At 44.2% G+C, this 12,640-nt stretch overlaps 1 protein-coding gene and 1 non-coding gene across 4 annotated transcripts in view; both read left to right on the forward strand.

The window, feature by feature from the left end:
- LOC144502725 (synergin gamma-like) overlaps positions 1–8,950 on the forward strand; it is a 30,739-nt gene extending 21,789 nt beyond the window's left edge. Inside the window, exons 5-6 of one of the 3 annotated variants that reach the window (XM_078226969.1) lie at positions 3,103–3,204; positions 5,758–8,950. In XM_078226969.1, coding sequence (XP_078083095.1) covers positions 3,103–3,204; positions 5,758–5,973 — 318 coding nt within the window. In that variant the 3' untranslated portion in view covers positions 5,974–8,950. Of the gene's footprint in view, positions 1–3,102; positions 3,209–5,757 lie in introns of all 3 variants that reach the window. The other 2 variants (XM_078226971.1, XM_078226970.1) reach the window with 2 other exon arrangements.
- Positions 8,951–11,584: 2,634 nt separating this feature from the next.
- LOC144503196 (U6 spliceosomal RNA) lies at positions 11,585–11,691 on the forward strand. The gene has a single exon (XR_013499429.1). It is a non-coding gene; the product is annotated as a U6 spliceosomal RNA (small nuclear RNA).
- The last annotated feature ends 949 nt before the right edge of the window (positions 11,692–12,640 follow it).

Consider the following 12,640-nt stretch of genomic DNA (forward strand, 5'->3'; position numbering starts at 1 on the left):
TGCACAATGAGGGATAAAAATGAGCAACACCACTGCAAGGCTAAATGTAAAGGCTAAATTCTGCGGGTGCTGGAAATCTGAAATAAAAACAGAAAATTGTGGAAAATCTCAGCAGGTCTGGCAGCATCTACGGAGAGAGAAACAGAGTCAATATTTCAAGTCCATGTGACGAGTCATGTGGACTCGAAACGTTAACACTTTCTCTCTCCGCAGATGCTGCCAGATCTGCTGAGTCTTTCCAACATTTTCTGGTTTTTTAAAATTATAAAGTCAAAAGTTGTTTTGGGGACGTTTACACTTTGCGAAAGTCGCCTGTCACTGGAGTGCTGTTTGTTCTTTTCTCTGTTGGTTCATGGGATATGGGTGCCGAGTTGCCCATCCCTAAATGCCCTTGAGAAAGCGGTCAGGGGTCACCCACATTGCTGTGGGCCTGGAGTCACATGTAGGCCAGACCAGGTAAGGATGGCAGATTTCCTTCCCAAAGGACATTAGTGAACCAGATGGCTTATCCTGTCTGTAGTCTGGCCCAGCATACGCTGTCAGTATTTCGCAGCACACGGGTGAACAAATATTTTTACAAGAAAATCTGCACAATTCCCACACTGGATAAAAGCAAATTACCGCAGATGCTGGAATCTGAAACCAAAAGAGAAAATGCTGGAAAATCTCAGCAGGTCTGGCAGCATCTGTAAGGAGAGAAAAGAGCTGACACACTTGTTAATGTTTGTCAAAGCTAAAAGAGTCATTGGGACTCGAAACGTCAGTTATTTTCTCTCCTTACAGATGCTGCCAGACCTGCTGAGATTTTCCAGCATTTTCTCTTTTGGCTCCATAAGTTCCACTTCTGCTTGATCCTGTTGAGCATTTGCAGAACATCTTTTGGCAGTCTGAAGCTACCCGACAAAGAGAAGCTAGTCCAATTCCAGCACTAACTTAATGGCAATAACTGGGCGGCATGGGCAAGTTGGGCCGAAGGGCCTGTTTCCATGCTTTAAAGTTCCTCTCTTGTGGAGATGCCGGTGTTGGACTGGGGTGGGCACAGTAACATGTCTCACAACACCAGGTTAAAGTCCAATGGGTTTACTTGGTATCACAAGCTTTTGGAGCGCTGCTCCTTCATCAGGTGAGTGATGAACACTCACCTAATGAAGGTGCAGTGCTCCGAAAGCTTCTGATACTAAATAAATCTGTTGGACTTTAACCTGGTGTTGTGAGACTTCTTTCTGTATACCTCTATGACTCTATGACACTGTGAAACTTACTGGTAGTGTTGTACAGCAAATGGTGGTCCAATCAATGTAAATCTGTCTTGACGAAGGGTTATGTTTGAATGGCTGCGTGCAAATCTGACATTATAAAAAGGAGTGCAAATATTTGACCAATCTGAATGTGGAAGTGTTTTAGGAGAAAGGAAGTAGAGGTTGTGTTAATAGGATTAATCAGGATTCTGACTCTTAAAGCATTGTAAGAAGTTTAACAACACCAGGTTAAAGTCCAACAGGTTTATTTGGTAGCAAAAGCCACACAAGCTTTCGAGGCTCTGAGCCCCTTCTTCAGGTGAGTGGGAATTCTGTTCACAAACAGAACTTATAAGACACAGACTCAATTTACATGAATAATGGTTGGAATGCGAATACTTACAACTAATCCAGTCTTTAAGAAACAAAACAATGGGAGTGGGGAGAGCATCAAGACAGGCTAAAAAGATGTGTATTGTCTCCAGACAAGACAGCCGGTGAAACTCTGCAGGTCCACGCAACTGTGGGAGTTACAAATAGTGTGACATAAATTCTGATTCTAGGATCGCATGATAAAGACTCAGGAGGAAAAAAGCAGAAATATTTATGTGAAATAGTGTGACATAAACCCAATATCCCGGTTGAGGCCGTCCTTGTGTGTGCGGAACCTGGCTATCAGTTTCTGCTCCGCGACTCTGCGCTGTCGTGTGTCGCGAAGGCCGCCTTGGAGAACGCTTACCCGAATATCAGAGGCCGAATGCCCGTGACCGCTGAAGTGCTCCCCAACAGGAAGAGAACAGTCTTGCCTGGTGATTGTCCACCAGGTGGACAATCACCAGGCAAGACTGTTCTCTTCCTGTTGGGGAGCACTTCAGCGGTCACGGGCATTCGGCCTCTGATATTCGGGTAAGCGTTCTCCAAGGCGGCCTTCGCGACACACGACAGCGCAGAGTCGCGGAGCAGAAACTGATAGCCAGGTTCCGCACACACAAGGACGGCCTCAACCGGGATATTGGGTTTATGTCACACTATTTCACATAAATATTTCTGCTTTTTTCCTCCTGAGTCTTTATCATGCGATCCTAGAATCAGAATTTATGTCACACTATTTGTAACTCCCACAGTTGCGTGGACCTGCAGAGTTTCACCGGCTGTCTTGTCTGGAGACAATACACATCTTTTTAGCCTGTCTTGATGCTCTCCCCACTCCCATTGTTTTGTTTCTTAAAGACTGGATTAGTTGTAAGTATTCGCATTCCAACCATTATTCATGTAAATTGAGTCTGTGTCTTATAAGTTCTGTTTGTGAACAGAATTCCCACTCACCTGAAGAAGGGGCTCAGAGCCTCGAAAGCTTGTGTGGCTTTTGCTACCAAATAAACCTGTTGGACTTTAACCTGGTGTTGTTAAACTTCTTACTGTGTTTACCCCAGTCCAACGCCGGCATCTCCACATCTTAAAGCATTCACAGCCATGGCATGTAAGTCTGCCCTTCTACCCTAAAAGGCTGGATCTGCAGAATATTAAGTTGAAACTGATCATTTCAGATGTGAAGCTTCATCAGAACTAGTCCCATCAGCCCAGCGCTTAGTGCATTTATCACATTTTGAACAATTTGTGCAGTCTGCCATCTGGTGGCATCTCGTAGAATGCCATCTGCAATAGTTTTAAAAAAATTTAACAAGATCATTTTTATAGAAAGTGTGTTTGATGACTGATGCATTGGTTAAGTTTATTTCCACATTTTGGCATGCAATTTACGTCCTCCACTCCAGTACAAGATATCAGCCAATATTCTTTTTTTTTTGGTTGATATGTGTGGATTTTCTGGTTAACGGGAGATTTTTATTTTCCGAATCTATAGCCTGCTGAATCCACCCTTGACTGTTCAGCTGTGACTGCTTCAGGAAGTACTCAGAATGAAACCTGCGGAGTGTGTCTGCTCAGAACACTGAATGAGCCGAATGCAAGTATAAATGATTTTCTTTTTCCATGTATTTTAAGAACATAAGAAATAAGAGCAGGAGGAGAATATTTAGACACTGGACATGGTATGGCACGGTAGCACAGTGGTTATCATTGCTGCCTCACAGCGCCAGGGACCCTGGTTCAATTCCTGGCTTGGGTCACTGTGTAGAGTTTGCATGTGTCTGCGTGGGTTTACTCCAACATGCTGGTTAGGTGCATTGACCCAGGTGCCAGACTGTGGCGACTAGGGGAATTTCACAGTAACTTCATTGCAGTGTTAATGTAAGCCTTCCTTGTGGCTAATAAATGAACTTTGACTTAACTTTTTTGAGTGGTCTGCCATTCAACATGATCAGAGCTAATCTTCAACTTAACCTCCATTTTCCTGCCCCCCCCCCCCCCCCCCGCCCCCCCCAAAATCCCTTGATTCCCCCCATCCCGAGAGATCAAAATCTATCAATCTGCGTCTGGAATACATTCGGGGATTGAGAATTACAATCCTCTGGGGTAGATCATTCCAAATGTTCACAAGCATCTGGGTGAAGAAATTCCTTCTTCTCCTCCCCTCAATCTTAAATTATTCAACTCTACTTGTGAGACTAATAAATAAAGATACAAAATATGTGTTTAACATTGTTCTAATCTCCTCATGCCCCATGATAATTTCTCCAGTCTCTGCCTCTAAGGGACTGATGTTTACTTTAGCTACTCTCCTTTTTTATATACTGGTAAAAGGGCTTACAGTCTGTTTTTATATTCATGACTAATTTATTCTCATTCTAGTTGCCTTTTTTATTAGCTCTTTCATTGCCCTTTTCTGGTTTCTAAAACTCTTTGCAATGTTAGAAACCTCTTGTTTTAATCCAATTAATTTCACTCTTGTACAAATCTTAAGACACAGATGTATCTTTCTTGCTCAGTTTTTGTTTTTTAATGGAATGTATTAAAGATTTTGAATTGTTTCTTTAAATGTTTCCCATGTATATTTATTACCTGCTCTCTCCTCACCAGGTTTTATGTTTTAAGGTTCTTGTTTGGAACTGGAGTATGTCACTTTCTAACTTAAGACGAATATAATTATGTCCTGATCATTATTTCCCAGCAGAGTTTTTTTTTACAATGAGATTACTAATTAACACTCCCTCATTGTGTAATACTGGCTTTGAAATAGCTTTATCCTTAGTTGGTTCATTACCATATAGTTCCAGGTAACTGTTGCAAATGTATTCTACTAACTAATTTTCCACATTACCTTTGCTGCTTTGATTTGTCCATGTGAAGATTAAAGTCCCCCATTATTACCTTGCCTTTATTACGAGTTCCAATTATTTCTCATCTAATACCCTGTCCAGCAATATAACCGGAGTTAGGGGGCCTATATACTACTCCCATCAACTTTTTCTGACCCTTGTTATTACTAAACTCCACTCCAAAGAAATTCTACTTCCTGATCTTCTGAGCCAAGATCCTTTCTCATTGATGTCCTTACGTCATCCTTTACTACCAGGGCTACTCCTCCTTTTCCATTCTGTCTGCCTCGTTCTTGTTTGGAAATGTTGTGTACCCTGGAATATTTATTTCCCAATCTTTTCTTGAAAGTCAGATCAAGGATTGACAATTTTAGTAGAAACTGATCATAGCTCAACCCTGTGTGACAGTACATGTTTTGAGACCAAATGGATTTGGCAATTGGCTTTGACCATTTCATAAAACGTACCTGCCTCGGATCACACCAATGTGCAAACTCTCCTGGATGTGCCCTGGATGGATTTTAAAGTTTTGGAACATTGATAACACATTGGGGCGAATTTTCCCATGGGAATCGAAGCAGGTGAGGGGAGGAGCGTGGAAAGGTCCATTGACCTCGGGTGGGATTTTCCAGTTTCGGGGCGAGCATGGTCAGAAAATCCCACCTGTTGTATCTTATTTGGCACAAGGAAATGTGGGTCTCCCACATCATAGGTGGGATTTTCTGGCTGCGCTTGTCCCAAGATCGGGAAATCCCACCCGAGGTCAATGGACCATTTTTTAAATTCATTTGTGAGACATGGGCATCACTGATTGGCCAGTACTTATTGCCCATCTCTAGTTGCCCTTGGAGGGCAGTTGAGAGTGAACCACATTGCTGTGGCTCTGGAGTCACATGTAGGCCAGACCAGGATGGCAGATTTCCTTCCCTAAAGGATATTAGCGAACCAGATGGGTTTTTTCCAACAATCGACAATGGTTTCATGGTCATCAGTAGATCCTTTGTTCCAGATATTTTTTATTGAATTCAAATTCCACCATCTTGCATGGTAGGATTCGAACCTGGGTCCTCAGAACATTAGCTGAGTTTCTGAATTAATAGTTTAGCGATAATACCATTAGGCCATCATCTCCCCTCATGGATCATGTCCCGCCTGCTCTGATTCCCAATGCGGGCGGGACAGGAAAATTCCACCCAATGGATCAGTAAGGTTTGCAAATTATTATCCTGGATCCTTTTAAAAGTATGTATACTGCCTTTCACTTAACAAAAACATTTTGCTCTCTCATTCTGTTCCGACAGGACTTGAATGACGCAGAAAATTCAGTTCTTCACAATGGATGTCGCTATCACGCGAGCTGTGCAAACTTTTGGCTAAACTGTGTGGACTCAAATTTACCAGGCCTCCTTACACCCGAGGACAGTTCTGAGGCCTTGAATCTGGAAGCTCTCGCGGTTCTTGGACCAAACTGCTTGGAGACCAGTTCTAAAGAACTTACTGTTTCTACAGCTCATTGACTGCAAACTGTATTTATTCTCCGAATCGAGGAACTCTTTTTTTTCAGAGCAAGCAGTTTTGTTAGGGGCATCCTTTTTCGGATGGCTTTAAAGTATTGGCTGTTTACAAATGATGCTTCAGAGACTTTTCTTGTCTGGAAAATGTTAACTTTTCTAAGACAAAACTAATGCAACCTATTGACAGCACCGACATTAACCCGGAGAAAACACAAGAAATTACCACGAAAAGCATGTTGGAAAAGTTGTACTGATTATCTTCCTTTCTAAGCAAAGTATTGTGGTGAAAGTGGCTCTAGGTCTGAATTTGAATTTGTGTATGAATCCAATTTGACGGCATGAAGCCCGACTTCCACTTTTTTAATGTGATTCCCCTCTCCGCTTTAATCCCTGCAACAATCTTGCATGTATAATTGTGCTTCCACACCAGAGGGAGTGCGAGCGTTGTGGCACAGCACTTAGAGTACTTCACGTACACGCAGTACCGAAAACATCAGCTGGGAAAAGAAACATAGACATATATAGGTGGACTATTTGCAGTTTGATACCTGGCTTCCCAACTCCAAGCTGTTTTATAATCGTACATTAGGAATAGAAACTAGAAGCAGGAGTCGGCCATTCGGCCCTTCCAGCCTGCTCCACCATTCATTATGATTGTGGCTGACCACCAAATTCAATATCCAGGTCCCCACTTCATCCTCCTATCCCTTTAGCCCCAAGAGCTATATCTAATTTCTTCTTGAAATCACCCGATGTTTTGGCCCCAACTATTTTCTGTGATAGTGAATTCCATACATTCACCACTCCCTGGGTGAAGAAATTTATCCTCATCTCATGTTTACCCCTTATCCTCAAACTATGACCCCTAGTTCTGGACTCACTCGCTATCGGGGACATTCTTTCTGAATCCACCCTGTCTAATCCTGTTAGAATTTTATAAGTTTCTATGAGATCCCCTCTCACTCTTCTAAACACCAATGATTACAATCCTAACAGACTTAGTCTCTCCTCATATGACAGACCTGCCATCCCAGAAATCAGCCTGGTAAACCTTCGTTGTACTTCCTCTATAGCAAGGACATCCTTCCTCCGATGAGGACACCAAAACTGCGCACAATACCAGGTGTGGCCTCACCTGTTGAATGCAATATTGATGAACATTTCTCAAGACGTGTGTGGAAATGTTAGTATTACTTAATAACACAAAATCTGGAACAGAATTGGGTTTTAAGAATGGAAGTAAGCCATTCAACCCCTTAAGCCATTTCTACTATTTGCTGAGATCCCTTGATGTTTTGGTGATCTTGGTCTGAAAATTTCAGGCAGAAAAACGGGGAAAGGGGGGAAAATTCCGTAGCAGACAAACAATGCATAAAACAGTGGCTGGGAGTTTCCCGTCCCACCCACCACGGGAATTGTAGTGGGCGGGACATGGACCATGCAAAGGTCTGTTGACCATGGGTGGGATTTTCTGGCCTTGGGGCGAGCACAGCTGGAGAATACAGCCCCGTATCTCTTAGACCACATTATGATGCATGTGCAGCTTTACCATGAGCTTTGAATCCAATTCAAAAGTACACTCTGTAATACTATTTAACCCATGCTTAACTGTTAGAAATATTGTGCTGTTGATGAATACCACTTACTCTTGTTAGGCAAGGGGATCAAAGGTTATTGGGGGTAATGGGAATGTGGAATTAGAAACACAAACAGATCAGCCATGATCTTATGGAATGGCAGAGCAGACTCAAGGGGCCAAATGGCCTCCTTCTGCTCTTAGTTCGTATGTACGTAACTGCAGAGTACACAACTCCTGAGTGACACGTGGGCACAATACAAACCCCAATTTACTGATAAAGATCTTGGCAGATGGCTTGAGTACACAAGTGTCTTATATGATGTCCTATAGTCAAGCAAGAACTTCCTCAAAGCCCTTCACAATGAATGAGTTACTTGTGAAAATCAGTCACTGTGCCAACCATGCTCACACAAAATTCCATACACACAAAAAGCCAATTACTTTTGGCCGGTATACTTGCAGAGTTCCCTCTTCTTTACATGGGATCTTTTACATCTGGCTAAATAAATTGATGAGGGAATCCTAATTCAATGTCGTGTCCAAAAAGGACACAAGTAAGCAATGAGGATAGCTATGAGGTTGCCTTGTATATTGATAAACAGTTTTTGTCTAGCAAAGATATAGATGTCTTGACAATTGCCATTGTTTAGTATTCGTAATGTGGATTGAACTAGCAACCTGCGGCAATTGTGACATCATGGAAAATAAACCTAGCAAGAAGCTAGACAAGCAGGCCCAAAAAGGTTAACCTCAGGGTTGGGTGAAAAATATGGTAACAATGGCTTTAACCACTTAGTACACGGGGATGCAAGATGAAAACTTTTCAAATATTGAGAATGCATGTGTACTTTGAAACAGTTATGAATACGTAACCTCTGCTTACCTCAACTTTAATAACTTAGTTCTGAAACCAGTTAAACACAAACAAATGCTGTTATCATCTCAGATGTTCTGAGAAATGATCAGGATGATGGTTTCTGTGGAATGACACCAGTCACTAACAATTTTATTCTATACGATGCACCCTCCACACACCACTGGAGGTTTCAGGCTCTGGAAGCACTTTCATTTTTGCAGAAGTGTTTCTTCCATCAGAGCAAATAATCTATCCCAAAAGCAGTATTCTTGATCATTCCTTTTAGGGCTGTAGTGAAAAATGCAGTCCTTCCGAATGCCACATTCATCCCTTCTCTCTCATGTGCATGGTTACAGGGAAAGGGATGGGAAAAAGGCAGGGACATGGAACTAGGTGAGTTACTCAGAGAGCTAGTGCAGACATTGTGGACCAAATGGCCTCCTGTGCTGTAACAGTTGTGATTCTGTGACTAATTGCTGGCTCCATGGACAGGTCTAAGGCACTTTCCTTGGAAAAATAAAAATGGTGGTATTTAGTTTAATATCAAATGCCTTGTTTTTACTTTGCAATTGTTCCATTGTTAGCTTACTAACAGTTACCTCCTCAAGGCTCTGCACTCCCTGGACACACTTCAAGTCTTCTAAACAGCCCATCACTCAGTAAAGAGCAGGAGACAATGAGAACAACACAAGGGGGGTGGGTGGGGGGAATGGGTATGAAGAAGTGTGAGACTCGTGCTGAGATGTGGGGAAATGGCTGGGTCAGAGCTGAAGGAGGAAGGTACTACGCTCACCAACTGCAGCCCAATTTCAATAGTGGGGAAGCCTCTAGAGAGGATCATCTGAAACAAAATTAATTGGCATTTGGAAATATATCAGCATGAGTTTGTTAAAGGTGAGCTATGTTTGATCAACTATTTATTGCAACCAAAAAGGTGGATAAGATTATGATTTTTGTCCTGTATATGGACTTTCAAAAGGCGCTTGACAAAGTACAGTACCACATTGACTTGTCAGCAAGAGTAAAGTCTATGGGATTGAAGAGACAGTGGCTGCGTGGATACAAGATTGGCGCAGCGACAGGGAACAATGAGGAAATGCTTTTGTAGTCTGAAGTGCATCGATATCCCCAGGGATTGGTGTGAGGGTCACTGCCCTTTCTGACAATTGTCAATGACCTGAACTTGGATATACAGGGCAATAATTTCAAAGTTGCAGGTGAGAGGGAACAGTAAAATATGGTAAGTGATGAGAAAATAACAAACTTCAGGAGGAAAAATAGGCAGACTCCTGAAATTTTAACAGAAAAGATGATAAATATTTTGATGAGAAGAAGGTAAGGCACAATTTTAAATGGGGTGTGGAGCTGTGGGAGTGAGCGCACACAAATTCTTGAAGATAGTAGGCAGGTTGAGAAGGCAATTTAAAAATCATACTCAGCATTAAAGGTGACCATTCGGTCCATCAAGAAGCATGTCCAAAAGGCGTGCTGGTTAGGTGCATTGGCCGTGCTATAGAGTTATAGAATTCTATAGTGCAGAAGGAGAACATTCAGCCCATTGAGTCTGCACTGACCACAATCCCACCCAGGCCCCATCCCCATGACCCCATGCATTTACCCTAGTTAGTCCCCCTGACTCTAAGGGGCAATTTAGCATAGCCAATCTGCCTAACCTACACATCTTTGGACTGTGGGAGGAAACCAGAGCACCCAGAGGAAACTCACACAGACACGGGGAGAATGTACAAACTCCACACAGTGACCCAAGGGGAAACCAAACCCAGGTCCCTGGTGCTGTGAGGCAACAGTGTTAACCACTGTGTCACCATGCCACCCTGATTTGCAGGCTGGCACAGTAGTTAGGACTGCTGCCTCACTGCGCAAGGGATCCGGGTTCGATTCCTGGCTTTGGGTCACTGTCTGTGCGGATTCTGCACATTCTCCCCGTGTCTGCGTGGGTTTCCTCCGGGTGCTCTGGTTTCCTCCCACAGTCTGAAAGACATGCTGGTTAGGTGCACTGACCATGCTAAATTCTCTTTGTGTACCCGAACAGGTGCCGGAGTGTGGTGACCGGGGGTAACTTGATTGCAGTGTTAATGTAAATCTACTTGTGACATGAATAAACTTAATAAAAACAATGAAGAATTTTTGAATTGATGGAGGAGAACAGAAAAACAAGGGAGTTATGCTAAATCTTTATGAAACACTGATTAATTCTCAGCTGGACTGCATATTTCAGGAGGGATGTTAAGTCTTTGGTGAGTGTAGAGGACCTGCTGCAAAAGGCCTGCAGTGGCTGGGAGGGCCTGGGCCAAAGGTGAGCTTCACTCAACAAGCTGGAGTACAAAGCCTGCCCACCCAGTCCAACAACAGGCCCCGCCCACCCGGCCCAGCCCAGCAACAGGCCCCGCCCACCCAGCCTAGTAACAAGTCCCGCCCACCCAGCCTAGCAACAAGTCCCGAACACCGAGCCCAAACAACAGGCCCCCGCCCAGCCCAGCAACAAGTCCCGCCCCCCAACCCAGCAACGGGCCCTCCCCACCCAACCCAGCCCAGAAACAGGCCCCGCCCACCAACCCAGCAACAGGCCCCGCCCACCCGGCCTAGCAACAAGGCCCGAACACCGAGCCCAAACAACAGGCACCCGCCCAGCCCAGCAACAAGTCCCGCCCACCAACCCAGCAACGGGCCCTCCCCACCCAACCCAGCCCAGAAACAGGCCCCGCCCACCAACCCAGCAACAGGCCCCGCCCACCTAGCCCCCGGTCCAGCAACAACCCCGCCCACCCTGCCCAGCAACATGCCAGGCCGAGCCTCGCAACAAGCTTCGCCCGCTCAGCCTAGCCTAGCAACAGGCCCGCCCGCCCAGCCTAGCCTAGCAACAGGCCCCGCCCACCCAGCCCAGCAACAAGCCCCGCCCACCGAGCGACTCAGACTGGGACTAAAGCCCCGCCCACCTTCCTTATCTGCATTTAGATCCGCACCAAAAACTCATATCTTGACGTCCGATATCAGTACTGCAGTTACAAAACGAAACAACGGAACTTTGGGGTTCCTGATAATAAGCATAACCGCGAAAGTAACATCAGAAAATATGATGCAATAAAACCCACATAATACGACTATAAAGTGTAGGCGGATTGGATCATTTATAAGCTATTCAGACAGCCCTATGTATCGTGCTCGCTTCGGCAGCACATATACTAAAATTGGAACGATACAGAGAAGATTAGCATGGCCCCTGCGCAAGGATGACACGCAAATTCGTGAAGCGTTCCATATTTTACACTTCCTGAACATTTCACCTTCTGCAAAACAACCACATTTTCCTTTGCTTCAAACTCCAGTCAGCACACAGATTCAACATCTTTATTCAACTCCTCTCTCACTTCTTGGTGTCATCTACAGACTTGCTTATCATTCCCCACACATTCTCATCTACATCATTTATGTATATAACAAACAATAAGGGACCCTTGTCGTACCTCACTGGACACCGGCCTCCAGTCATTAAAGCAGCCTCTAACACTACCCTTTGTTTCCTATTAGTAAACCAGCTTTGAATCCATCTCGCCAGGTTTCCCTGAATTCCGAGTACTTTAAACTTCTCGATTCATCTCCCATGTGGAGCCTTGTTGAAATCCCTATAAACGACATCAACTGCACTTCCCTCACCTACACACTCCATCACTTTTTCAAAAAATTCTATCAAATTTGACAAAGCCGTGCTGACTATCCATAATCAAGATGTGGAGATGCCGGCGTTGGACTGGGGTAAGCACAGTAAGAAGTCTCACAACACCAGGTTAAAGTCCAACAGGTTTATTTGGTAGCAAATATTTGCTACCAAATAAACCTGTTGGACTTTAACCTGGTGTTGTGAGACTTCTTACTGTGCTCATCCATAATCAACCCATGCCTTTCCAAGTGGAGATTAATTCTCTCCTTCAGAATTTTCTCCAATAGTTTCCCTACCACTGACATGAGACTCACCAGTCTGTAATTTCCTGGTTCATCTCTACCACCGGTCTTGAAAAGTGGAACCATTCTCCAGCTTTCTGGCACTTCTCTCGTGGCCAGAGAGGAATTACAAATTTGCCCCTGCAGAGAGAGCCCCTGCAATTTCCTGCCTCACCTCCCACAGCAGCCTGGGATGCAATTCATCTGGGCCTGGGGATTTGTTCATTTTTAAGCCTGCTAGAGCCTCCAATACCTCCTCACTTCCTATGTAAAAC

This window comes from Mustelus asterias, chromosome 13 (genome assembly GCF_964213995.1).
Source record: "Mustelus asterias chromosome 13, sMusAst1.hap1.1, whole genome shotgun sequence".
In the NCBI taxonomy this organism is placed as follows: Eukaryota; Metazoa; Chordata; class Chondrichthyes; order Carcharhiniformes; family Triakidae; genus Mustelus; species Mustelus asterias.